This window comes from Anas acuta, chromosome 24 (genome assembly GCF_963932015.1).
Source record: "Anas acuta chromosome 24, bAnaAcu1.1, whole genome shotgun sequence".
Lineage (NCBI taxonomy): Eukaryota > Metazoa > Chordata > Aves > Anseriformes > Anatidae > Anas > Anas acuta.
In genome coordinates, this window is record NC_089002.1 from 977,252 (window position 1) to 1,004,774 (window position 27,523).

The window sequence follows — 27,523 nt, forward strand, 5'->3', positions numbered from 1 at the left end:
GCTGATTTGTATGTCAGTAATGGCACTTGTATTGCTCATGGAAAAGGTCGCATTATTAAATGTCCGAATCCCCAGGACTGCTTTTAACTTGATCAGCATGGTCCAGTCTTAAATTCTTTTTGTTTTATGACAAACTTCTTATGCAGCAATCCTGGTCTTTTTGTTACATTTCTGCTAAGTTTTATTATGAAGATCTCTTGCCAGTTCCAAATGAAATAATCTCTTGTGCCTGCAAATGGAGAAACGATGTTTAGGATTCTCAGCAAAGAAACGTAGGAATTTACCAGGTAATCTATTCGCTGTTTACTGGTATATGTTACAACTCCACCTGTGATGTTATGGGAGGTCCTTGGATGATGTAACATAGTATATTGCTCCACTTTTACTAGTGCTTAAAGGCTGAAATTCATGTTGCCAGGTGAACGAATGACAAGAGAAAGAAAGATTTTTGGTCATACTATCAACTTCTTGTCCTGTTGATCAGATCTGAAGAAGAGAGAAAATGTTCCCGCCCCAGAGATCTCTGCAGATGGTTACATTTTTGGCAATGATTTTTTTTGCCTGTTTTGCGACATCTCAAGACACTGAAAAGTAAGCAATATCATCTTTTTACATAGTATCATTAGCAGACTGCTTGCCTTTGATTTAACAGGTTGTATTCTTCACTGCTGTCATTTACTCCAGGCATAGTAGAAGAACAGTTCTATGCATTTGATACTGCAGCATTTTACTACCTTTTATGCAGTACAGATAATAACAATTACATTTTTAGATTCATCAGTTACACCATGTTAAGTACATTTCTAGTGATGTTTTTAAACACGGTGCAACAAACCATACAAGGATGTTCAAGGCAAGCCACGAAAATGGCACTTACTAAAATCTCCTAATTAGGTTCCCACTCAGATCCAAATCTGCAGTGGAAGCCTATAGCTGCAGCGAGCTCCATCTAAACAGTCTGAAATCCAGAAATATTTGCACCCTAGAATTAGTCTGCCTTCCCTGGCTCAAAAATTTTGATATGTCTTAAGAAAATAAGAATTTGTTTTAATTTCATGGACACCACTGATTTCAATTAAATTGCTCCTGACTTATAGCTCTGAAGGAAGGAGACAAATTCAACAATCCTAGAACATTACAGCTATGAAAAAGGAATTTTATTCTGGTATTTAGACCTCTGAAAAGAACTAAAATCTGGGAAAGATCAAGGAGCTCTCTAAGCCTGCTAAGGTCATTTTGTCACTGTCTCCTCAGTTACTATGTATAAATATATGTATATATATATATATTAAAGGAAATTCGAAGTATACCTTTTGGGAATGGCTGTACGCACATCATTTCAGCTTCCCATGTGACTTTGAAATAGGAGCTTAGACCCAGCTGTGCTTGTTTGCTAACTGAACTTTTCCCTTTCTTTGCAGTAAAAGAGCAGTGACGGAGCATCAGCTCATGCATGACAAAGGGAGGGCATTTCAAGGGCTGAAGCGCCTGATGTGGCTCTACAATGCTCTAGGTAGTGTGCACACAGCCAGCAGCAGGGCTATTTCACTTTCAGATGCCATGTGGGATTCACAGAAGAGCCAAGATCTCTATGACAGCATCGGCAGAGGTGAGGCTTCAAGCCTGATGAAGCAGCTGTTTGAACTGAGAGGAAATGAGCAAGGCTTCCCCCTGTTGAAGAAGCTGGATTTGCTGCAGTATCTGAAGACCCCAAAGGGTAATTGGAACCCACAAGACATTTTTGACCTCCTTCAAATCAAAGAGCTGGTCAGAAAGGGAAATCCTATTATCCAGCCACAGAACTTTTCCCACTAGCCTCAATCCAGCTCAGTCTATCGCTTTAGACATTTGATGTAACGAAAAACTCTAGTGCAAAGGTGAACTGCAAAAGAAAAATGTTGTTCATCTGTTCCATTAATTATTCCTACATGTTGAACAGAGAGCCTTTTAAGGAACTGGGTTCCCTCCCTTGCAGGCAGTTTGAGTACTGTGATTGTGAGATGGGGCGATTTTTAACAGGCCAGAAATCTTCCTTTCTATATCAGGGCCCTATCTGTCTGTTATCAGTATGTTAGGGCTGTGGCAGCTCTTTCTAGACCCAAAGCTACAGCCCAGGCATGTCAGGAAGTCTGGTTCATTAATCTGCATGTTCACAGGCTCACTTTCAGTTCACTGTTTTGACTTCCAAGAAAGCAGTTATCTCCTAGTATGATTGTCTTCTATTTCACACCTGCCTGCAGTTCTGCCCCTGCTCTGCAGTAGTAAGACTTCATTTACACTTTAGGTCCAAATGATTATTTTTTTCCTGCTTCTCTATTGCTTAGAGTGTTCTAAGAATTCTCTTATCTTTCATGTTTTCCTTCAGGGGGCAAACTTTTGCCAGGCCACAGAGGTTGCTAATCCCACCATTCCCAGCCTAAGCACTAGATATTCACCTTCTTCTGCTGGTGAAAGAGATAAGAATCAGCTTCCAGATTCCATATTTGAGCCTTTAATTTGAAGACTTTCTACTTTTTCCCTGTTTCTGTGAAAACCCCTCCAAGAGCTCCCACAGCATATTACATTTTCTGGGCAGAAAAACAACTTTTTGATGCGACCTGCATTACCTGAAGGAGAAACAGATAGCACATGATTCTATTTTGCTATTCACCTTTAATGTCAAAGTGATCAGCTCTCCCTAAGCAAAGCAAAGTCCAGTTTAACTGCAAAATCAGTCTTTCAGAAATGAAATCTGTCAATTGTGTTACAAATATATCTGCATTTCCATTACATGGGGACTATACACACCATTTTAAATCTTGAAATTCCTCTGCTGCTGATGGACTTCAACTGCATGTGCAGAGGGTATTTCTCAGTGATAGATTCAGACCCCAAGAACTCCTTGATGTTGTCAATAATAAAAACATTTTCGCCCTCTGAATTGCTTTTTTCTTTTTCTTTTTTTGTAGAAATATAACAAAAGATTATTTCATTTTATTTAATCTCCATACATTTGGGATGAATACGGAATCACCTTTCTTTCACTGTGCTGTTTCACAGAGATCTCCCCATTAGATTCTCCAAGGCCAATCAAACCATTACTAAAATGGGTAATTTCAGATGTTAATGATAAAGCAAAGGTTGGGAGCAGAAGCACGCTCAGAGAAAAACAGACTGTACTGCCCAAATAACAGTTTTGCTGAGCTGGGCTATGGCAGATCTTTTTCCCCTTAACAAATCTCCAGACTGTTGGAGACTAAATTAGAGTCAGGCAATGACACCAAGAGGACTTGACTTCGAAAAGCTCATAATTTCTGGGAAAAGGCCTTGTCCTGTCTGCCATACTGTGCAGGTCAGTCGACTTGCCCTCACAGATGTGCTTCCCTCAGCCTGCATGACCATTTTCTGTGCCTCAGGTACAGGAGGCTGAGGCACTGGTATGCCAGCACATATGCCTCACCCTTGTGGTCACTACATGGTGACGCAATGTATGTCACCCCTGAGTGGGTAAGGACAAAACAACCTTCCCTCCACCACAGAGAATCACAGAATCAAAGGGGTTGGAAGGGACCTTGAAAGGTAATTGGGTCCAGTCCCCCTGCCAAAGCAGGTTCCTCAGAGCAGGCTGCCCAGGTAGGTGACCAGACCAGCCTTAAACATCTCCAGAGAAGGAGACTCCACAACCTCCCTAGGCAGCCTGTCCCAGTGCTCTGTCACCCTCACTGGGAAGAAATTTTTTCACATGTTGGTGCGGGACTTCCTGTGCTCTGTCTTGTGACCATTACTCCTTGTCCTGTCCCCATAAACCACTGAAAAGAGGCTGGCCAAATACCCCTGTCTCCCACACCTAAATCACGTATTTATACACACTGATGAGATCCCCTCTCAGTCTTCTCTTCTCCAGGCCGAACAGACCCAGGTCTCTCAGCCTTTCCTCATAGGGAAGATGCTCCAGGCCCCATATCATCTTTGCGGCCCTCCGCCGGACTCTTTCCAGGAGCTCCCTGTCTTTCTTGTACCGGGGAGCCCAGAACTGGACACAGTACTCCAGGTGAGGCCCGACCAGAGCAGAGTAGAAGGGCAGGATCACCTTCCTTGACCTCCTTTTAATGCACAACAGGATCCCCTTGGCCCTCTTGGACACAAGGGCATGCTGCTAGTTCATGGTCAATCTGTTGTCCCCCAGGTCCTTCTCCTGAGAGCTCCTCTCCAGCAGGTCATCCCCCAGCCTGTACTGATACTTCGGGTTCTTCCTTCCCCGGTGCAGGACTCTACACTTGCTCTTATTAAATCTCATTTGGTTTCTTCCTGTCCATCTCTCCAGCCAGTCCAGATCTTGCTGAATGGGAGCACAGCCTTCTGGTGTGTCAGCCACTCCTCCCAGCTTTGTGTCATCCACATACTTGCTGAGGGCAGACACTATTCCCTCATCAAGTTCGTTGATGAAGATGTTGAACAAGACCGGACCCAGCACTGACCCCTGGGGAACACTGCTAGTCACAGGCCTCCAGCCAGACTCTGCTCCGCTGATCACCACCCTCTGAGCTCAGCCAGTCAGCCAGTTCTCAACCCACCTTGCTGTCCACTCACCTATCCCACACTTCCTCAGCTTTGCTAGCAAGATGTCATGGGAGACAGTATCAAAAGCCTTGCCAAAGTCGAGGTAGATGACATCCACTGCTCTCCCCTCATCTACCCAGCTGGTGATGCCATCATAGAAGGCAATGAGGTTGGTCAAGCATGACTCCCCCTTACTGAATCCATGCTGACCACTCCTCATAACCTTCTTCTCTTGCAGTTGCTTAGAGATGCTATCCAGAACAAGCTTTTCCAACACCTTTCCAGGGACAGAGGTGAGACTGACTGGCCTGTAGTTTCCCAGATCCTCCTCCTTGCCCTTCTTGAAGACCAGAGTGACACTGGCTATCCTCCAATCTTCAGGCACCTCTCCTGTTCTCCAGGACCTTCGACGATAAAGAGTGGTTCAGCAACGACCTCTAGCCAACTCCCTTAGCACACATGGATGAATCCCATCGGGAACCATGGATTTGCATGCATTAAGCCCACTTAAGATGCTCCCGAACCACTCCCTTGTCAACAAGGGGGGAGAACCTGCAGGTTATGGTGCCTTTTGACAGAGGCGAGAAGACAGGGCTCCCCATGCCTGCATGAGCATTGCAGACAGGCTGCCGCTTTATGGCTTGAAGCAGCCTTTCCTCTAGGTGAGCTCAAAGACTGATTTGACCCAGAATACGCGGAATTTATCGTCGCCTGCAGCGGGGTGGGGACAGCACCCGGCTGCGCCCCCGCCTGCCCCACTCAGGTGACCGCCCCCTCCCCGCCCCCACAACGCAGCGCGCAAACGCCGAGGAGCTCCGCTCTCCCCGCCCCCCGAGACCGCCGCGCGCCTGCGTCTTGGGCGGAGGGCGTGGGGCTGGCGGCAGCCCCCGCCCTTGGGCAGCGGGCGGGGCGGGGCCGGGGGCGGGGGCGGGGCCGGGAGGTGGTGGCGCATGCGCCCTGCCCTGGGGGCCCCCGGGGCTCGGCCCGTCCGCGTCGCCCTCAGGGTGGGGGGACCGCGGTGGCGGAGCCGGGGCTCCGCTCGCTCCCTGGGGGCGCGCGGTCCATTTGGCCCCGGCCCCGCCCGCCGGCTCCGCCCCGCCCCGCCCCGCCCCGCCCCGTCCCGCCGTCGCTGTGCCGACGGCATCCTGCCGCCGCGATCAGCGCCTCGCCGCCCCCTTCCCGGGGGGTTCCGGTAAGCGCCGCCGCCTCGTCGCCGTGCCGGCCCACGGCTGCCGTGCCGGCGCTCCGTGTCCGTTCCCCCCTGGCCCCCGGGGCCCTTCGCCACGACGGGGGTGGGCGGCCGCCTCCCCCCCTCCCGGGCCTCTGCCTCCGATGGGGCTGGGGGTGGCCGGGGGCCCGGGTGTCCTCCGCGTCCTGGGCCGGCGGCGACCGCCTCGTCCGCAGCGCGGTGCCGAGCCGCCGTACGGGAGCGCCCGGCCCCGCGGCACCTGTCTGGGCTGGGCGTTGCAGCCTCTCGGTTTCGCTTTTCTTCCCCGTCCCCGGTTGAGGCCCCCGCAGCCCCCTCCTGTCAGGTCGCCTCCGCGCTCTGTCCGCCGGCGGCAGCGGCTCCCCCTCGGCCGGGCCCGGCGCTGCCCCGGGCAACGTGGCCGGGGGGGCTCGGCGGCGGGGGGGGGGGGAGGGGGGGGGGGGGGGGGGGGGCGCCTTACAACGAGCTGCGGAAAGTAAACGGCAAAGGGTGGCTCGTGAAACGGTCCTGGCACCTCGGTACTGCACAACAGGAAGCGTCCAACCCGTCTGGTAACGGTGACACAGCTCGGTTACCTGCCCGGGGGTTACGCTGCCACCGGGGAAGCTAGGCTGAGACGTAGTTTTATACTTGGAATCTTTGAACAGTAGTTGCGTTTTAGAAAGCGGAGTTAGGTTGTCAACTATGCCCTGAAGCTGTTCTGCCAGTCGCGAGGGGCACACTGACACGTTTCTTGAGAGAATCCGGTTTGTAAACGTAGGGAATTTAAAGTAGGTCTTTGGTGACTGTGGGTTGTTTAACTCCAGCTTGGTCGAAGGCAGCAACTGTGTTTTACTGGCTTTCTGTGTGAAGTCATTCAGTAAAAGGGAGAGTGCTTAAAATCGGCTAAATACCTTTTTCTCCTTCCTCAGTTGTTCTGTTATCAGGATGGCTTTCAGAATTTTGAACCAGGATTTCACAGCCAAGTTGTTGGCAGGCAACTGCTGGATTTACTTCTGCAAGGGTCAGAGGGAGCTTCTGGATTGCGTAGATCAGTGTGATGTTCTGAACTTTCAACGTTTATTGGAGAAGTGCTGAAAGAGAGAAAATATTGGGAGAAATAAACATTTTCGGTGCTGCCTGAAATTGTGGTTTTTGAGGCATAGTGTTTCTTAAGCTTCCTTCCCTCTTACTCTCAGATCAAAAATGTTCAAAACAGGAAGCTTGACTTGTACTTTTTTTTTGTAAGACTTTTCCCTGTTTAGTTGTTGTTTGGGCAACTGGACTGCTAATATTTCATTAAAATCATAATTCTGACCTCTGTGAATAAGCGTCTCTTAACTGATTGTATCTCTTGTTTGGAGGTAATTTGTCACTTACTATGTCAAATGTTTCCTCCGTTTTTCTTTCCTAATAGCCATGGCAATGACAGGCCCAACACCGTGCTCATCCATGAGCAATCATACCAAGGAGCGAGTTACAATGACAAAGGTGACATTAGAAAACTTCTATAGTAATCTCATCGCACAGCATGAAGAACGGGAGATGAGGTAAAATTCTTTCTTGCTTCCATTCCTGGATATGAGCCAGACATACATACTAATTGCGTTTAGTTGTCTGGATCCAGAGCAAAAATAGAAAATCTTTGCTGAGCGTGTACCTAAGCTCCTGAGATGGGTACCTGGCTGTGGCTTGGCATGAGCACCCAGCGGCAACTGCAGGATTTCTAAATCCCACGGTAATTTAGGCTGGAATTTCTTCTGAAATTAATTGAAACATGCTTGCAAATGCAAAAGTGATATGACTGTTACCAATTTTTATTTTATTTTAAAGTGTGCTTGATTATTTGACTAAGTAGAAACTAACCCTAAGATGTGCTTGGCATCACTCAAATACAATTCTGAAGCTGAAAGCCAACATTTACAAGTGTTTGTCCCGCCTATGTCTGTTCTGTTGCCTGTTCTCATTTTACGTACCTGGTTGTAATATTTAAAATCAATTTTATAGCATCAGTTTCAGCTTGGGTTATAAATTGTGACTGAGTTGCCTGATAAGAGAAGGTAATCTGAAAGGCAGTGGAAGATTGCTGTAAGAGCTGTCACCTAATGCTTACTTCTTGTCTGAGTTAACAGAACCTATCACATCTCTCTAAATATATTGGCCAAAATATACCAAGTAATTTATCTGAGAGATATTGTATTTGTTTTCTTTTGGCTGGAACCCTCTAATGTGCTGAATACCCTCAAGTTGTAGCACTGGGACTTCTGGCATGCTCCCTGCTTGTCATGTAGTCTATAATCAGAATTTTCAAAAATGGTTCAGTGTTTATTTGCCTGCAGACTTGCTGCCAAAAATCCAACCTGTTCCAAGAGGATTGCCTGCTAACTACAATAACTGCAGAAATGAGGAAACAATTTAGAAAGAAATACTATCTTGTGTATATATTTTCTCCAAAATTTCAAATTAATGAGAGCTTGAGGCCTAATCAAAACAGAAGATATTACTGATTTAATTCCTTGCTTTGTCTTTGCATAGTTCTTGCTTTTTTTATTATGAGTGTTATTGTCTACTCCAAAAACCTCAATGATGTTTTTTTTTCTAAAAACTTGGACAAACATACTAAGGTATACTTCTTAAAAAAAAAATAAAAAAATTATTGATGTATCTGTGGCTGTGCAATTTGGAGTTTAAATAGTATTAATAAAATTTTCACTGAAGCACAGATAGGGCCTATTAAGGACGTTTAGGGGAATTTTAGCATCACTCAGTCATGCTGAGCTACTTAAATATGGGTGTTGCAGCAGCAGTCTTTGTTTTTGCTACTGGAGTAACCTTTTTGAGTGTGAAATTGGATGACTGGGTACTTAAATAAAGGCAGAGCGATTTAAATGTGTCTGATTGTGGAAGCAATAGCTCAAATTATCATCACATCACAGTAGCTGTGTAGTGGCAGGAGACCGGAAGAGGATCTTGCAATGGATGACTTGCATAAAGACAGGGAATATTTTAGTACACTTGCAATGGTGTGCAAAAAAATATGAGCAGGAGAGGAGTGGGGGGAGCAAAGAAAAAAACAAAACCACAACCCCAATTGTGGAGTTTCAGAGCTATTAATGTGATCACTGTTGGGAAAAAGTTCCCACAGGGTAATAATAACGTATGATCCCTTAAGACATTTCCCTCTCTTCCCCCCATGAAGTTTTATTTCCTTTCTTTCTTTGCTCCCAAATAATAATTTCAGATTTTTTAGGTGTGAGAATATGTATTGATATGTCCTTTACCCAAATATTTTGAATATCTCAGGTATTATGAAATAGAGAGTAACATTTTGCATGTAGTGCATCTGAGGTGCTGAGAAATCCAGTGCAGATCCACAAAGCTGTTTAGATAGCTAATTGTCCCTAGAATAAGTGAGACTTTGGTGATTCAATATTTATTACGGCTTTGGCCTTAAGTGACTTATCTATCTATCAAACAAAGTGACAGGAACCGGATCTATGTTCCTATACAATGAGCATATATATTTGATTAAGACATGTGAATCTCAAGGCAGATTTAGATTATTGAAATTAGAAAGTTAAATTGCTAGAATGGTAAAACAGTAACACTAGATTATTCAAGATTAGTCTTGTAAATGATATATAAAGGAGAATCAGATATACTGTTACTTACTGGCATTACATCCTCCTTTCACAGCAAGCACAGACCAAAGGTATTGGATATGTGTATATGATTTTTAAAAAAAAAAAAGTTAAAAGATTCAACTTTCTTCTAATTTCTGTCTCTTTTAGACAAAAGAAGCTAGAACAAATGATGGAAGAAGAAGGCTTAAAAGACGAAGAGGTAATTAATATGGGAAAATTATTTTAACAGTTTAGTAGTACAAGTGATTTGCTTATAAAAATGGTCAGCTAGCATTTTTACTTGGAATTGCTTTGATCTTCATGGAGCCTAACTGCAGCCTTGTTTTATTTTCCATAAACTCTAGAAGAGAATCAGGAGGTCAGCACATGCACAAAAAGAAACAGAATTTCTTCGTCTGAAGAGAACAAGGCTTGGTTTGGAAGACTTTGAATCTTTAAAAGTAATAGGCAGAGGAGCATTTGGAGAGGTAAGTATACAAAAGATGACTAAAAGTATTTTCAAATAATGCTGGTATTTGCCAAAAGCTTATGTAGTTCACACAAGTGAATAATAAGTGAAAAGATAAATGTTGTAGGAACTGCAGAGTAGTTTTAGCTTAACACGTGGATCTGTCTTTATGCCTAAAAAATACTGATTTAAAAACATTACATGCTTTAAAAGAACATTAATGCAGTTGAAAATAACTTGATGGGCAAGCTAAATACAAATCTGGCAGTGTACTTTCATTCTGATCTCCTGGGGCTGGTCTTGGAGAACAGAGGGGGCTTGAGGGTCACTTGCAATGCTCTGTTCTGGTGGCCTTTTCTGGAGAAAGTGGCTTTGGACTGTCCAATTTAGGTGTGTGGTTGCTGAATATCATCTCTGTTACAATGATTTAATCTCTTACAATTAAGAGAACTTGTTTGACATTAGCATGCACTATGTAGTGCTTTTTTGTTCTTATATTCTGATAAGATTTCATGAAACAGAGGCCAAGGGCTTCCTACACAAAACCATGATGATGTGTGCTGATGATACTTCATTTGATTCAAATTTTTACATACTTTCTAGGTGCGACTTGTCCAGAAGAAAGATACGGGGCATGTTTATGCAATGAAAATACTCCGTAAAGCTGACATGCTTGAAAAAGAGCAGGTGAATAGCCACCCTAAGTAGCGGTGCTACTGTCTGTGATTTAAGTGACTTTGGGAGGTAATTGCGATGTATGTGTAGAGAGGAGTAATGGGCATCTAGGTGTCTAGGTTTACTATCTAAAAGATTATGGTGGATTTTTTCCACTTTTTGTGTGGAGGAAATTGGACAGAAAATTGTTGTATGAACTCATAAGGACTGTCTTCTAGTGGGTTTGGTCAAGCCTTTTCTGTTTGATTATTATTACACCTTTCCGTGTAACAATGCTAAAATTTGAATATATAGTTTTCAAATAAATGAGATTGTTGTAGTGGTGACAGGCTATAAACAAATACTGTTGTATGTTGCTCAATGGTTGGAATAGCATTTTAAAAACAACGTCTAATGCTGTGCTTAGTCCTCATGGAAGTTGCAATTATAACTCTCTTCAAGAGACTCGTCATACTGAAGCAAGGTAGGACTGAACTCAGTTTCTACTTGAAAGCATGGGGAAACAACGGAGTCTTCCAAGAACTAGGTCAGTCCTCAAATGAAATCAGATACATAAAGATGGTTGTATGTTCCTCCTCATCAGTTTACGATGATACGTATGATGATACATATATATGTAACAGTATGTTACATATACTTTTACCATTACATGTAGATGATTCAGTACAGACATCAAGTAGCTGGTTTACTGTGTTTCTGATTTATGGAATCAGATACAAATATCAAAGTGGTATGGCAACTAGAATTCCGACTCAATCAATGGACATAAAGTAACGGCATTTAATGTTTTTAAGGCTTATATTTGCTAGTACTTTTGGGAATATTGTCTAACACAATCATTTCTTGTTCAGCACTGGGATGAATCTGGGAAGCACTCTGTTTCAAAAAATAAGGAACTGGTTTCCATTTTGGGAAGTACTCATTCAAAAAAATAAACAGCATTGTTCTCGCACAGGAATTTTATGCAGCGCTACTAAATTAGTGCTTGAGTCTAAATCTGTTGGAATAAGCTGAAGCTATATCTTGAAGGATGAGTTAACTTTTTTGGAAAGAGCTATCTTTTGAGAGATCTAATTGTTAGAAATTTTCACAAAAAATAATTTTTCTTCATATAGAATTAAGCTGCTTATATAATAAACCATATGTTTCTCTTTCTTAATCTTCCCATGTTAATAAATTGTGTTTGGAGTAGTCTGTTATCTAACTAATTTTAAGACAAATGTTTTCATAGTATCACCTATCACGTGTACACTTCTGACTTGAAGACAACTCAGATACTGTAAGAGTTGAAAGAAAATGTAAATGTAGGTTATCTTTTTGTATAGAATCTTGTTATTCAGGCAGGTAGTTTAAATTTCTCTAGCTTGATTTCTTGCTTAAAAAATTAGGTTTGTGCATTTTTGCCCTTCTGTATATGTTAACCTATGGCAGCAGAAGTCTAACAATAAATATAAAAGTTATTCAAGTGTGAATGGAGGCAAAAGACGGTGTAAACTTTCCAGTGGAAGCCTCAGAGCATAAAAGGGTCTTTCAGATCCTTATTAAGGCTAATGTCGAGTTGGTGCTCATTGGGATTTATCAGATTTGGACAGGGGAGGGAAGAAGAAACAGTCTGGAAAAAATAGAGCAGTTCAATGAAAGCTCATCTTTTTTTTTTTTTTTTTCTGTTAAAAGAATATTTTTTGAATTTGTTCTTCAATGTTACCCTATTTTACTACCTGAAAATATCTAGGGGTGAAACTGTTGAAGCTTAGATGGTGTTTCTGCCTTCATACAGAAGTTTGGCTGTTGTCTTTTCAATATTTGATGCTTTTTAATATAATACTTGAATTGTTTGTGAAGTAAATGCATCTTATAAAAACACAACCTTGTAATTAATCAAATGCATATGTATATCTACAGGTTGGCCATATTCGTGCAGAGCGGGACATTCTAGTGGAGGCAGACAGTTTGTGGGTTGTGAAAATGTTCTATAGCTTTCAGGATAAGCTAAACCTCTACCTTATTATGGAGTTCCTGCCTGGAGGTAATCACATGAAATTAAAAGGCTGCTTTTCTTTTGGTTTTGAATTTGTAATCTCTTAATTACAGATGTGGTCTGGGACTAGAGTATGTGTGGTTACTGTACACTGCTGTTTGTACTGCACCTTTGTGAGGATACAAGTAATTCCTAAAAAATTCTCGTTTTAGGAGTTAAGAGTACTAAGGTCTTCAGGTTTAGAAAGTCTTCAGGTTTATCTCTAGCTTATCTGCTTGTGTGTACTAGCTGCAGATGTTTGAGACACAGCCTTAATAGTCTGCTAGTTCTTATTCTTACTCTGTGCTAGCTATTTGTAGAACCATCATCAGCTTTTGATTTGCTAACCCTTTGCTTTTAGCTGGCTTGCAGCAGAAACAATTAAGGTCTTTTTTTTGGAGGATGAATGTTTGTCCTTGAATGCAAACACTACTGTAACACTTAAACTGTACTGAAAGCCTGTAATACATGTATGTGAATACAAACAAGAATGCTTTCTGAAATGATGCTGAACAAACACAGTCTGTTTTTTTTTAACAGCTCTGTAGCTGAAAGTATATATTTTAATCAGTGATTCAGATGTGTAGTCAAGAGTGGCTGTCCACAGTTAACTCTTGCTTAAGGGATGTTTCTATGCAGTTATTTCATCTCTGTGCTGTTTAGCTGTCTCAATAAACTTAATGCAACTACAATACAAGCCTTTTACATATAGTGATGTGAAGGAAAATACAAGTTTAACTCTCGGAAGTGCTGGGAAACTGGATGTATTTCTTTATATTAAATCAATTTAGATTTCCCAAAGATTTCAAAGCTTAGTTCTTTTCTTTGCAAATGCCTTCAAAATCAGTGAAATTGGAGTTTGTGTGTTTGTACACAAAGTCATTTGTATTTACCTTTGCTGTTGGGGTGGGGTTGATGCTTCTAGGTGATATGATGACGTTGTTGATGAAAAAAGACACACTAACAGAAGAAGAGACACAGTTCTATATAGCCGAGACTGTGCTAGCCATTGATTCTATTCATCAATTGGGTTTTATCCATCGAGATATCAAACCAGACAACCTTCTTCTGGATAGCAAGGTATGCACTAACCACTGGCCAATGGCTTAATGGTAAATAAGTCTTGTAGTTCTTAATATTGACCTAAACTAGTGTTGAGAACTGTGAAAGAAAACAGTACTTCTTTCATAGCCGTGTTCCTCCTAGCCTTTGAAGGTATATTTGCCATGTTGCTTGGGGTGTTGTGGAAGAGCCTCTTGTGACAGTTGTTCAAGCTATTGTTGGTTATTTCAGCTGCAATTTGAAATACATAGTTTCAGTTCTCACCTCTCAGTCAAAGATACTTCCTTTAGGTCTCCCATCTGTTATACTCACCCTTGCTAGTTACTGGGTAGATGATAGTATCAAATGTGAAGGATCTAACTGCTGCATTAGTAAGACACAGAGATACCTTCCTCTGAATCAGGATGTATTTCTGAAGACTCATTTCGTCAGGTTACTTGATTGCTTCTGGATGGTTACTGGAGGTAGTTTACAGAAAGCTTGATTGTCTTGCTGTCCTATTGCTCATTACAAGTTTGCTTAAAACTAGCTTGTACGGAACAGTGCCAACAGTAAATAATTATATTCTGCTAGCCAGCAGACCAGCCAGTTCTGTTGGAATTACTGCTGTAATTCAATATGTCTACATCTAGGCACAGATAAATTCAAGACTTCAAAAAGGATGTACATTTCAGTTACAGGAAGAAAAAGAATCGCACCTAATCAGTGTGGTGACGATATGCACTGGGACAGATCCAAGGTGTTTCTTCTATCTAGCAGTCATTGCACAATCCAGGGACTACAGCTCCCTCTGGAGACGTTTGCTTTCATCTCTGAAGCAGTCAATTTGCCTGAGCAGAGGCTTCTTCAAGTAAATTGGTGCTAATAAATAGTCTTTCTCTGGGTAGTAGTGAAGAAAGTACTAAAAGCTTGATTCTGTGTGTATGTATCCAGTCTTATGCTAAAATGAGTAATGAAAAAGAGTGCATCTATTTATTACAGAAAAATAAAGGGACTGGAAAGAAGTATGAAACTACTTGCTATGATAATTCTCATACTGTTTTTATATATTTTTGGCGTTCTTGTTTCTAGGGCCACGTGAAACTTTCAGATTTTGGTCTGTGCACTGGACTAAAGAAAGCACACAGAACAGAGTTTTATAGAAACTTGAACCATAGTCTTCCTAGTGACTTCAGTAAGTTATTTGGCTTTGTTAAGTATATGCATACTTGCTCTTGGTGTCTGATAAAACACATTTCAATGTGAAGATAGAAGACTGCAGTTTGAATGTAATAGTAACATTGCATCTTGAAGTATAGCTTTGATTTTCTGTAAGACTTCTTTTATAAAAATAATTTCAGTTACTTTAATGTACACACACAGCTTCATTTTCAAAAGTTTGTCTTTTAGACGGATTCTGCAGTAGCCCTTCTTAGCACGCATAGTAAACCCCAAACGAAAATTTGGTGCAACTCGTAGATGCTAGTTGCATCACACGTGTGACTTGAATTAAGAAATGTACATGTAGTCTCTGAATATTCAGTCATTTTTTTCATGAGGAATAACTTGGAGTTTAGCAATTGCCTGCTAGAAGCTGCTGACTGCTCTGGTCTGCCTCTGCATGCACCTTTAAATTGTGCCAGGTAAACCGAGCAAGGCAAGGCTGAGGCAGGTTAGCATGTTGGTCTATGCTGATGAGCATGTGGGGACTGTAACCCACTTACTAGCACAGCTAAATACAAAATGAGCTGTTTATTCAGGCCTCAGTGAACTTTTTGATCTTGGAAGGGAGGTTTTCTTAAGTAGTACAGTGGATTTGGAGTAAAAAAATGTATGTACGTTGGATGACTGGCAGGATTCAGTCATCCATATTCTGATTCCCTTTAGCTTTCCAGAACATGAATTCCAAACGGAAAGCAGAAACATGGAAGAGAAATAGACGGCAGTTGGTAAGTGACAATTTACCTGTTTTGAAATAATCTCTGAGCTATTGCTTTCAAACAGTACATACATTTAAACAACAGGCATTAATCCATGTCAGAATTTTGAACAAGGCTGGAGTGAAAACTCACCTCTTTCTTTTTAAAAGAGGAGTAACTCCTGTTTGTCCTTCATCCAGCTGCTGAACAGCTGTGCCTGAGATAGTGCTGCTGTAATTGTTACATTAATAGCGGATACCTCCTAGTTGAAACTAATGCTTTTTTGCCATTTACAAGGTAACAATGAGCTAGTGATCCATTTTGAGGTGTGTGTGTGTATATATATATATAGACAAAGGTACCTTTACCTATTTCCCTGGTGGTAATTTAAGACTCATTGAGGTAAACACGTTGAATTTTTTTCTTTACATATTTTGAAATCAACTTTGACTATCTTACAGTGATCTTACAGACATAAGGTGTTATAGATCTTGTTTTATAGGGATCTTATAGACAATCTGATGTCTTTCTCAAAATAACTGTTGTTGCTTAAGTTCTGTTTCCATAGCAGTAAATTTTCTCTAAATATATGTAACTGATGTTACTTGTTTCAGGCTTTTTCTACTGTGGGAACTCCAGATTACATTGCTCCTGAAGTTTTCATGCAGACAGGCTACAACAAGCTTTGTGACTGGTGGTCACTTGGGGTCATCATGTATGAGATGTTGATTGGTAAGAAACAGGCACTGCCTAAGTTCTTAAGAGGAATCGTGGTGCAGGATATTGGTTGTATTTATGTGTTTGGGATCAGGATCTCAAAGCATCTGCTGCTTGCATAGTTTATGAGAAGTGTTCTGTCTGTTGCAGTGTAGACTTTAGTAACTAAAATAATTATTTTTGCTTTTTACAAGACTGCATTTTTATTTTCAGGTTATCCACCTTTCTGTTCTGAGACTCCTCAAGAAACGTACAAGAAAGTAATGAATTGGAAAGAGACGCTCACATTTCCTCCAGAGGTTCCAATATCTGATAAAGCAAAGGATCTTATTTTAAGGTGCCATTCATATGGTGTGCCAGTTAATACAACACTAATTTTGTCTTGCAAACTGTTCTATAGCTTCAATAGCCTGCTTCACATGGGAAAAAATGATTGACAGCTACATATTTAGTTAAGCACATCAATCAAATGCTGAACTCCCTAATCAAATACATTTGTCTCTCAGTGGAACTCTTGACTGAACTATGCTAAAAAAAAAAAAAGGAGCACCTATGTAAGTGCTGCTAGTCTGGCAAAATATGAATGTTTCTGCTTTTTATTTTGTCTACAGGCTTCTCTTGGAAGTGACTTACTCTTTTTGCCAGAGCTAGCTTTTTAACATAGCAAGAGTTTTGGCATTGTGTGTACTGGAGCATACACACATCCTAATGCATGCTGACTCTTTCATTTTTATTTCTGCATTCAATGTTCTCAATCACTTATCCTTTCTCAGGACAAAAATATAAATGTCTAGCTTTTCAGACTTTATATGTTCTAATCTGTGCTTGTCCTGAAATAGAAAGGACACGTTATCCAGTTTTGAAGGAATACTGCATCTTAATTGCAGCATTTGGCATGATGGCGCTAAGCACACTTCATGTGTTGTTTCTGAAGTGGCAGTTCTTAGCCTTTTCCATGTATATGTTAGGAAACCACAGTAGTATCAATTTGGAAAGCCATTCCATTTCTGGATGGAATGCTTTCATTTTTCATTTTTCATTCATTTTCATTCTTCCTTCCATCCCAGATTTTGCTGTGAATGGGAGCACAGAATTGGTGCATCTGGTGTGGAGGAAATAAAGAGTAACCCATTCTTTGAAGGGGTTGACTGGGAGCATATAAGGTAAGATGCTTTGCAGAAAAACTAGCTGCTGGTCCTCCTGTTCAGCGGGAATGAACAACTTGACTGATGTTTATCGTATTTAGATGTGGGTGAGAATATTTTGGGCCTTATCTGAAGCTTGCTGGAGGTCTAGGTGCCTTCAATCTTTGAGTCTGTTAGGCAGTGGGAAGCGTATGAATCCTGCTTTCTCCTGCCTCTGAAATTTTGATCCTGGATCTGCTCTTATTGGCAGGGAAAGACCTGCTGCGATTTCAATAGAGATTAAAAGCATTGATGATACCTCAAACTTTGACGAATTTCCAGAATCTGATATCCTTAAACCAACAGGTAAATGCTTTGATTCTTCCTCTCTTCCAATAGAATAATGTGACATTCCGGTTATTCTGAGAATCACACAATCCTACCAGTGAGATCCTAGGGTGTTTTGTTTTTATTTTTTTAAGTATGATTAAATTGTTAGCTGGTAGTCTTTGATGAAGGGGTGTGCAAGCTATTAATTTGGGTACTGGGAGCTGGGATGCAGACTTGTGAGGGAAATGGAAGCCCTTTGAGAATGGGCATCTCTAAGAAGCAACAAAGCTTCCAGCAAATTCAGATTTCAGCGGACCTTCGAGCCCAGTGCTGCAAGGACCTCTTGGCACTGGCTAATTCTTTCTAGTATGTCTAACAGTTAATATGGGTGGGAAGAGGGTGGGACAGATGGGGACAATATGTTCTGGTGTAAATCTTTAAGGATCCTTGTATTGCATATAAACATTTGCCTACGTGTTTAAAAAACACACATTATTGCAGTTTTTGATTGGTGTTGTAGGATGAAACTGAATGCTTACCTCTATGATACTTTTTTTTCTTTAGAAGCATTCTTCCCTACTCTGCATCTAGTGTTTTGTGTGAAAATAAACTGAAGTGTCCAAATAGTAATTTGTTTTTCCTATGCCTTTCAGTGGCAACAATTAACCATCCAGATACTGACTACAAGAACAAAGACTGGGTTTTTATCAATTATACATACAAGCGTTTTGAGGGCCTGACAGCCCGAGGAGCAATACCATCCTATATGAAAACAGGAAAGTAATTAACCTTTACCTAGGACAACTTCTGAACTGTGGAATTTTGTTTCTGTACCTTGGTTGTTTTTTTTGTTTTGTTCTGTTTTGTTTTGTTTTTGTTTTTGTTTTTTACTCATAAAAGAACTTTTTATCTTTTTTATTATTATCATTTTCTTAAAGAAAACTTGAGGGCTATCACCTTTTGGAGAAGACTTCAAGACCCTCTTTTGTTACACACTTTGGCTGTTACTAAGGATTTGTTCTTCTGCACCATTGAAAACTTCCACAAAATGTCATCTCTGCTGCAAGCATGTTCTGCTGCTTCAGGAGCAAGAGTTTTGAGTTTTCCTTTTAAATTCTTTGCCAGACTGTGCAGTCCATCAGGAGATCTGAGCAGGCCTTCACTTTGACATCGCAAAGCATGTGATGTTTATATGGATGATTTTGCTAGTTCTGCATTAAGTAACATATTCAATCTGACAGTTCTACCAGCACTGTTTTCCTGGTGGACTTCAGTATAATGGAAATAAAGCAATAATTACAGCTTGAGGTAGACAACTCTCCGGTAAACTATCTAGTGGAAAGATACAACATGTATTGCCTTAACTTTAGTTTGTAATACTGTTTTTTTATGATGCTACGTGAAATCGTCTTCAATAGCGTTTCTTAATTTTGTCGCAGTGGCCTCAAGTTGCAGTGCACTTTACTTTTGGTACTACTTTTTGGACCCTCAAGGTATTTAATATTTTTCTAAATTAAAAAAATTGTGCAACACTTTTTTCTCCTATACAGTAGTAATAGAAATGGGCCACTTCCTCCACCAAGCACCAGCAGTTTTCAGTTGTTGTATGAAAAGATGGATCTATAAGCAATGCAGATAATGAAGACTACAGCTAATAACACAAGTGGATCTGGAATAAGGGCAGAGAAAAGGGAGAATTCATTTAACCAGATCATTGGTAGTAGGCATGCTGGGTACAGTCGGGTCAGCCATGAGGTTTCTGGATCCTGATGCTGCCAACTTTTGGCCACTTTTAAGATTGGCATCTTCATCTTTTTTAGACAATACTGTCTTCTGTGGCCTTTTTGCTCTTGGTTTTGAGCAAAACAGTATTAAATTATTCCACAAGTCTTGCTGACCAAAGCCTCCTTGATTTCCTTTAGAACTCCTTGAGAACTCGTCTTGCTGTCATGACTGAACCAGCTGTCCTTTGTAGTCCTCTGAGACAGTGCCTCATGGGGTCAGCTTTGGAGTGGTGGGACCCCTATGTTCTTTGAATTTTGTCTAATGTAACTTATAAAGGTACATTCAGTTATGATCAGAATGCTCTCCAGGAGAGCCCCAAGGTGTCTTTCCTTGCCTAAATATCTCTGAGAACATCGCTGCATTTTGAGAGGGAGGATTCTGCCTCAGCTGAGCTTTTTATAATGTTGATTAATTTTTATAATAATTTATAATCATGAGCATCCATCTTGTAGTTGCCACCTGCCACTGGAACTGCAGAGTTATTAACCTTTGGGCCTGCCTGGTACTAGTCTTTAATTTGCAATTATAAGTTTTTAAAACTTTAAGGTTTCTAAAACCTCAAATTTCTTGTGTTTATCAATTTGAACTAAGATTGTTGAAAACTTTTATTGGTGCTGAACACTAATGGCATAGCACAGACAGAAAAGCTGTTTAGAGACAAAACAAAGCTGGAGCAGTAGTAATAGTAATTCATAGTAATAAGAAGGCTTTCAGTTATGTTTAGTCCTAACTTTCTAGATTAGGAAATTAAAGAAAATAGGGTCTCTTTTTTTTTTTTTTTGGTGCTTTTAGGGAATTTTCACCTAGATGTCTTGAATTGAGTGCCATCATGAAGGACTGAGTCGGGGGGGACAGAAAGCACTGTATATAGCTAAGATGGAGTGATAACTCATTAGCATCATCTCCCTAACCATCTCCTTGTGCTTAGTGTGTCCTAGCAGTTAAATGAATTGCTATAATTAGATAGATACCCCATAGATCCTAAAAAGCTGAACTTGCAAGAATAGCCTTAATAGAAGTACGAGGAATACTGTAGTCAGTAGGAATTACTCATATGAATAAGGGCTAACTGAGGTAATGATTTATAGGATCAGGTTTTTTTATCAACTAGTCAGTAATAATCCACTCTACCCTCTTTATCTTTTATGGAGGGCTGATAGCTACTTCTCAAACTGTTCTCTCTCCCTATCCTGCAGTGTCTTTTAACCATTGGAAACTGTTGCTTTATAAACCACTGGAAAATTGAGAGGTATTAATATTGAAATGCTTAAAAAAAAAAAAAAAAAGCTTAGTTACTGCCTGAAAAATTAACAAAGCAAAATCTTTTAAAATTGCTGTGGATTAGGAGTAAATGATTTTGAGACAGTAGCTGCATTATAGCCCTTTAGTAAAGGGACTGGAATTTTTATTTATAAATACCAAAGATAAGATAAACTATACAATTATAAGTTGTGATAATGCGCTGTGAAAGCCTTTATAGTAATATGTATTTTGCATTTTTAGTGTATATGTTTTAGGGTCTTCTGAAACCTCAGATTGTTCACTTTTTTTGAGGTAAAGGTGAAGTTTTTCAGAAGTGCAAGCAACAGTAGGGTACCTCATTCCCGTGTCTTTCAGTAGGAGTTGGATGTCTGCATATAATCCTCTGAAAGCCTTGGACATCACTTTACAGTGGTAGGTTTTGTATCTCAGTTGCGTCATAAGCCTGCTTCCTATTACAGGCATTTACCAACAACCTGTTGTTTCCAGGATCCTTATTTCACTGCTAACAGATCAAGATTTTTGTATACCTCTTCCCTCACCAATGTGTTAGCCAAACATTTTTATTAGCTGCTGGCTCGTGTATCGATGCATATTGTCTTATGTATCTTTTAGATCTTTTTTAAGATGCAAGCAGGGTTTATTTTTGTCTTTTTTTTTTTTTTTTTCAGCTAGACTTCTAGGAATTATTCTAATCTGGATTTCTAATGAATCAGAACTTGAGTTTTGATGCCAGTTCACCTTTGTATCATGCCTAACACAAAACTGCACTAAGTGTTTCTTATCACTGTGCCCTGATTCTGCCTTAACCCTATAATTTGAAAAAGTGTTTTGCAAATATTTAAAAACTGTTACCAAATTGCACTGTAAGACTTGGCAGATGTATTGTGTGATGTTGGAGGAGCCAACTTTTTATGGAACAATCTCTATGTTGTAGTATGTAAATAAAATCCTCTTAGTAAACAAAATTTTGCTAGCATGTGTTGTTGTTGTTTTTTCAAACTGGAATCCTGATGGAAGGAATCTCTCTTTTTGACTATCTGGCAGACTTGAAAGAGGTTTTAGACTCAACTGTTCAGGCATAAGGCTACAACGGTAGACCATGTTTGAAAAAACTCTTGAAACACATCTAACACTAAAGAAGAGAATAAAAGGCAGGCCTGTTCCTGCTTTCCTCTGAGAGACAGAGAACAAGTTAGACTGGGAAAGCTCCTTTCACAGCATATTAACCCAAAACAGCACTTTTATACATGCTGCATAGTTTGTGGGTTAAATACCCTTGTCTCATACCTGTGCTACATGCTGCTTTTAGGACATCACTACATCAAGTTGGTAAACTTCCTTGAGGCCCTCTCAGTGCAAGGGGTAGCAACACTTCTGTGCAGCTGCTGGATGAGATCCCTGCCAAACCAATCATGGTCTGCATGATTCAATATATTGCAAAGACTAGATTACAAGCCACATTTACTTTATGAAGTGAGGAAACATTGTCTAGGGTTGTCTACCCTACGCCCATTCTTCTCCACATTCAAAACAACATAAACAAGCCAAAAAAAGCCATGTATAATTTATATTTTAATACACAGAAGAAACCATACATCTCTAGGAGTTCATAAATGCCATGGTCAACGTTTCAGCATATCTAGAATAAGACCAAATGATGTACCTGAATACTGTGTAACTGTGAAAAAAGGACAAAAAGGAAATGCTTATTTTTCTCAACTTGATACAGTGTTCCAATGGCATTCACTCTACTAACAAACAAACAAACTAAAATGTATTTCTAATTACTTGGAAAAGCCAATAAAGAACAGGGGATTTTTGGAGTGTCTGCAAAACACTGCACAGAAGGCAGATCACTCCATCCTCTACTGTAAGTGCAATTGATTACACAGTACCAGAAAGTTCCTACTAGACACCAACCCTTTACCCCTTAGGCAAGGGCTCGTTTCACGTCAGTGGCTGGGGTCACTGTTTCTAACAAACTGAATCCTTCAGGTCTAGCTAACACTGAAATCAAAGACAGACAACAGTGAAATTTGTTTTAGCAGAATATAGCACTAAGCTGTTTGATCAGCTTCTGATACCTTCACACAGTCCTGGAAGTATAGGGTAGTGCTTGACAACAAGCACATTCAGGTCCTTAGAGAAGAACAAATGTAAACTCCAAGTAAATACCAATACACATTTACTTAAAACTTACACTGCTGTAAAAATAAATACACAAACACAAAAAATAAAAGCCACAGGGCCGGGAGCTAAGCTCCATCACTGTTGGAGTGACAATCTCACAGCACTGCCTTTCCTCAACTTGTGGAACATCTCACTTACTAAAGGAAGTAGTGTGTTTGGTCTGGCCCTTAGCTGGATAATTAGTGGGCCACATCTTCCTTTTTCTACTACAGGAATACAAATTAATCTACAGCAATAATAGAAAGTGATTGCACACAACTTAAACCACCTCTGTGCAGACACTGAAGGACACTTCTCCAATAACACATGGGCAGGACTTTTCAAAAGTGGTCATATGGACCCAGGCATTGAAACCCCTGGGATTCCCAGGAGGGCCTGAAGCACTTTTGAAAATCTTCCCATAGGCACTTAAGAAAATAAGAAATCTATTTGCTGCAGTTAGGAAAGAAGCTAATAACAGAAACACTGCAAATAATAGAATATCCATACAGATGGGAACTAAATGTATCGGCAAGTACATGCCTTCGCAGAGATCATTTTGTTACTCTTAACCACAAAGGCATTCACATTTCTTACACTGAGGAAAATAAACAAAAAACAGCTATAGAAGCAAAACTGTAACAACAAACTTCAATACTATTACAGTTTGTACAGGTGGCAAAGAATGAAAAATTTGCTTGCTGTAATCCTGAAAACAACAACAACAAAATTAAACATCTAGGGGCAGACTGAGAGCTACTTCCATTTTGCTAATTATGACCAGATTATGACTGGGTGCATAACTGGCACAGGTTTCAACACCAGCCAACTGTGCTGAACATATGGGAGCTGTCTTCCTCTTGATCTTTTTGAATCAGTTTCAACTTTTCTTCGCACCAGCACTCTGTCAAAGTTGGCTACAAATCTGCCTTGGTTATGTAAAAATCTCTCCAGAAATGGTGGCTGTGTAGCACAGGCCTGTGCTTGCTTGCCTGAGAGCTTGGCTCTGGTTGTGCTGAACACCACGTGCTCTTCAGGGGGTTAAACAAGCCCAGAGATAATGCCATAGTGCAGGAACAGGACCAGCTAGGCTTTAGCATAACTAACTAAACCAGCCTACTGAAATATTGCCAAACAGACAGGGATCAGGTTAGGAAAGCTCAAACCTATTTAGAACTAAATTTGGCCAGGGACATCAAGGGCAACAAGAAAGGGTTCTACTGGTACGTCACTGATAAAAGGAAGACTAGGGAAATTGTGGGCCCTCTCCGGAAGAAAACAGGATACCTGGTCACCTGGGATATGAAGAAGGCTGAGGCCTAAAAACTATTTTGCCTCAGTCTTCACCAACAAGAGCTCCAGCCACATTGTCTGGGCCCCAGAAGGCAAAGGCAGGAACTGGAAGAACAATGAACTGCCCAGTGTAGATCAGGTTCAAGACCATCTAAAGAACCTGAAAGTGCACAAGTCCATGGGACCTGATGAGATACAACCACAGGTCCAGAGGGAACTAGAGGAAGTTGTTAAGCCATTGTCAAAAATATTTGAGAAGCTGTAGCAGTCCAGTGAACTTTCCAGTGACTGGAAGAGGGGAAACATAACACCCATTTTTAAAAAGGGAAAAAAGGAAGACCCAGGAAATGACAGGCCACTCACTCTCACCTCTGTGCCAGGCAAGATCATGGAGCAGACCCTTCTGGAAACTCTGCTAAGGCACATGGAAAGTAAGGAGGTGGCTGGTGATGGCCAATGTGGCTTCACTAAGGGCAGATCGTGCCTCACATATCTGGTGGCATTCTATGACGCGGTTGCAGCATCGGTGGATAGCAAAACAGCAGCTGACATCACCTACCTGGACTTGTGCAAAGCACTTGACACTGTCCCCCATAGTATCATTGTCTCTAAAGCTGAGAAATATGGATTTGATGGCAGGACCATTCAGTGGGTAAGGAACTGGCTGGGTGGTCGCACTCAAAGGGTTGCAGTCAACAGCTTGATGTCCAGGTGGAGACCAGTGATGAATTGTGTTCCTCAGCTGTCAGTACTGGGACCGGCCCTGTTTGGCATCTTTGTCAGCAACACGGACAGTGGGATTGAGTGCACCCTCGGCAAGTTTGCTGAGGAGACCGAGCTGCATGGTGTGGTCAACACACTGGAGGGAAGGGATGCCATCCAGAGAGACCTGGACAGGACTGAGAGGTGGGCCTGGGAAACCTCATGAGGTTCAACAAGGCCAAGCGCAAGGGCCTGCACCTGGGTCAGGGCAATCCCAAGCACAAATACAGCACAAATACACGAGTAGAAAGAGAACATCCTTGAAGAGAAGGCCCTGGGGGTATTGGTGGATGAAAAACTGAACATGAGCCAGCAATGGGTACTTGCAGGCCAAAAAACCAACTGTACCCTGGGCTGCACCAAAAGCAGCATGGCCAGCAGGGTGATGGAGGGGATTGTCCCCCTCTGCTCTGCTCTCATGAGACCTCGCCTGGAGTCCTGCTTTCAGCTTTGGGGCCCCCAGCATAAGAAGGATGTGGACCTGTTAGAACAAGTCCAGAGGAGGGCCACCAAGATAATGAAGGTGCTGGAGCACATCTCCAACAAAGGCTGAGGGCATTTGGGTTGTTCTGCTTGGAGAAGGGGAGGCTCTGGGGAGACCTTACAGCAGCCTTCCAGTGCCTACAAGGGGCTTCAAGAAAGCTGGAGAGGAACTCTTTGTCAGGGGGTGTAAGGATAGGACAAGGACTAATGGCTTAAAGCTAAAATAGAATAGGTTTAGATTGGGTGTAAGGAGGAAGTTCTTCACTCTGAGGCTGGTGAGGCACTGGAACAGGTTGGCCAGAGAAGCTGTAGATGCCCCATCCCTGGAAGTGTTCAAGACCAGGTTGGATGGGGCTTTGAACAGCCTGGTCTGGTAGGAGGTATTGTGCCCATGGCAAGAGGGCTGGAACTAGATGATCTTTTAGGTCCCTTCTAACCCAAACCATTCTACAATTCAGAGAAGCCTGGAGTATGTTTATACTTAGTCACAGCTCCATTGGCCTCAAATCTAAAATGAACAGAGCCTTAAATACAGAGTCCTGTAACACATTTGGAGAAGCAGAGTAGAGTCGTTCCCAGCACTTTTTTCTACTAAGTCTCATTTACTACTGATATTTCTTACCTGCCTGACTGCAAAAGGGTCCCATCAGTTCCAAACTGGGAAGAAAGTAGTTTGCCTTTTAAAGGTGCAACAGACCCTGTGAGTAGAGCGTTTCTTAGAGAATCCATGGAAATTTAGACTAAGGTTTATGCTGTTAGGGATTTTACTCAGCTCCACTGGATTTTTTTTTGTCTTAACAAGGATGGGATACAACTGAAAATCTTTAATATGCACAGCCACCTCTCAAAAGCTTCTTTTAGGCTACTAAACAGACTTTGTTGCTAAAAATCAACTAGTCTTCCTTTTGGCTTTTTCCTTCAGTATAGTCTCCTTGTTTTAATCAATTTAACAATTTCTCAGAAAACCGTGATACCATTTTATGCAGAAGTATATACAGGAAATTCCTGTGAGCAGGCATACATTCCTAATAAACTAGTTCCATCCTTCCCTAAAACAGTAGTATATGCTGGATGCAAAGCCAGGTGTCAGTGTAAACAGATTCCCCCACACTCAGTATTTTGTTGCCATAAGCATGCAACATTTCTGTTGGTTGATAAAAGAGTATCATCTACTTTGCTTTGATGTTTGGTGCTGATTATCACAAGAGCAAACATAAGTGCCTATTGGTAAAGGAAAGCTTGGTTTCGACAGGCCCAGAATTTCCTCTCTCATGTCATTTCTAAATACTTCTGCTTTTCTTTTTGAAGTTTAGGCAAAATATTCAGCACCCACCAGTCTGGAAGCCTTTTAAGTGGAAACAAATGACAATTTCTCTTTGTTTGAAGAGATGTTGCTTTCGATTGCACAAATATATTAGGGAGTGTGCATATTTATTAACATGCTTTAAATGAAATACAACAACACAGTAAGAGGATGAATAAGATTAAAGCACCTTGCAAGAAGTCTTTGTTCCATCTCCTGGGATGCAACTATGCTGAGATGTTCCCACATCAAGCAGCGCTATGCACCCTGAGCCATGACTAATCTGGTAGATCGTTAACAGCCATTTGGGAGAATGGTGCGTTTAGCCTATCGAGTTCATCTACCTGTGGGGGGTGATGCATTATAACCTCATGGTCCTCTGAAACGTCATCACCCACAGTGACTAAGTTTGTTAGAGATTTGCTCCGAACACATTGGAAATCAACATGACGGCTTTTGCCCTCTTCCTTCTCCCAGGACATCTGGATGAATGGCCGTTGAACATAGTTGTATATCACTTCCGACCGACCGCCAGGCCTCCTTTTCACCTTCTCTTTACAGGTGGGATATCCTGAAAACACAGACAGTCAATCAGTTGCACTAAAGGATCATACATATAAGAACAGCTATGTAGGAGTAATTACAGGGGCATGGTGAAGAGTAGACAAATGCTCACATTTCACATTTATCATTATTGACTTACAAGACTGCTTTCTTTTCCCCTGAAAAGATGATGTAGCACTGTGATTAGTCATAAAATCAATAGCTGCACAGCATTAGCCATTTTGTGGGCATGTCACCTGTACCCCCCGCTTCTGACCCCTG

The 27,523-nt window shown here is 41.3% G+C and overlaps 3 protein-coding genes across 10 annotated transcripts in view; 2 read left to right on the forward strand and 1 right to left on the reverse strand.

Annotated features, from left to right (window-relative positions):
* The first annotated feature begins 446 nt into the window (after positions 1 to 446).
* LOC137844106 (parathyroid hormone 4-like) lies at positions 447 to 2,869 on the forward strand. Its single transcript, XM_068660085.1, has 2 exons — positions 447 to 591; positions 1,422 to 2,869. Exons 1-2 carry the CDS (start codon positions 503 to 505, stop codon positions 1,813 to 1,815), a joined length of 483 nt encoding a protein of 160 aa, XP_068516186.1. The 5' UTR covers positions 447 to 502; the 3' UTR covers positions 1,816 to 2,869.
* A 2,603-nt stretch (positions 2,870 to 5,472) lies between these two features.
* Positions 5,473 to 21,653, forward strand: STK38 (serine/threonine kinase 38). 3 transcript variants are annotated; one of them, XM_068660073.1, is made up of 14 exons: positions 5,560 to 5,731; positions 7,143 to 7,275; positions 9,517 to 9,568; positions 9,714 to 9,836; positions 10,421 to 10,504; positions 12,395 to 12,518; positions 13,435 to 13,589; positions 14,643 to 14,745; positions 15,438 to 15,499; positions 16,084 to 16,201; positions 16,400 to 16,523; positions 17,254 to 17,349; positions 17,582 to 17,676; positions 18,294 to 21,653. In XM_068660073.1, exons 2-14 carry the CDS (start codon positions 7,145 to 7,147, stop codon positions 18,422 to 18,424), a joined length of 1,398 nt encoding a protein of 465 aa, XP_068516174.1. In that variant the 5' UTR covers positions 5,560 to 5,731; positions 7,143 to 7,144; the 3' UTR covers positions 18,425 to 21,653. The 3 variants fall into 3 exon arrangements, with proteins under 3 accessions (XP_068516173.1, XP_068516174.1, XP_068516172.1); XM_068660071.1 differs by lacking the exon at positions 5,560 to 5,731 and adding an exon at positions 5,785 to 6,297; XM_068660072.1 differs by lacking the exon at positions 10,421 to 10,504 and having other exon boundaries at positions 5,473 to 5,731.
* Positions 21,304 to 27,523, reverse strand: part of KCTD20 (potassium channel tetramerization domain containing 20) — a 35,180-nt gene continuing 28,960 nt past the window's right edge. For all 6 annotated transcript variants that reach the window (XM_068660075.1, XM_068660077.1, XM_068660078.1 and 3 more), the window contains one exon: positions 21,304 to 27,269. In XM_068660075.1, the coding sequence (XP_068516176.1) occupies positions 26,977 to 27,269 (293 nt within the window). In that variant the 3' untranslated portion in view covers positions 21,304 to 26,976. The remainder of the gene's footprint in view (positions 27,270 to 27,523) is intronic.

Bases quoted from the DNA above. Each gene is read 5' to 3' on its own strand.
- LOC137844106 (XM_068660085.1), top strand. From the start codon at position 503: ATGTTCCCGCCCCAGAGATCTCTGCAGATGGTTACATTTTTGGCAATG. The intron at 592-1,421 runs GTAAGCAATATC...CTTTCTTTGCAG, and splicing joins ACATCTCAAGACACTGAAAA to TAAAAGAGCAGTGACGGAGC.
- STK38 (XM_068660073.1), top strand. From the start codon at position 7,145: ATGGCAATGACAGGCCCAACACCGTGCTCATCCATGAGCAATCATACC. The intron at 7,276-9,516 runs GTAAAATTCTTT...TGTCTCTTTTAG, and splicing joins CATGAAGAACGGGAGATGAG to ACAAAAGAAGCTAGAACAAA. The intron at 13,590-14,642 runs GTATGCACTAAC...TCTTGTTTCTAG, and splicing joins ACCTTCTTCTGGATAGCAAG to GGCCACGTGAAACTTTCAGA.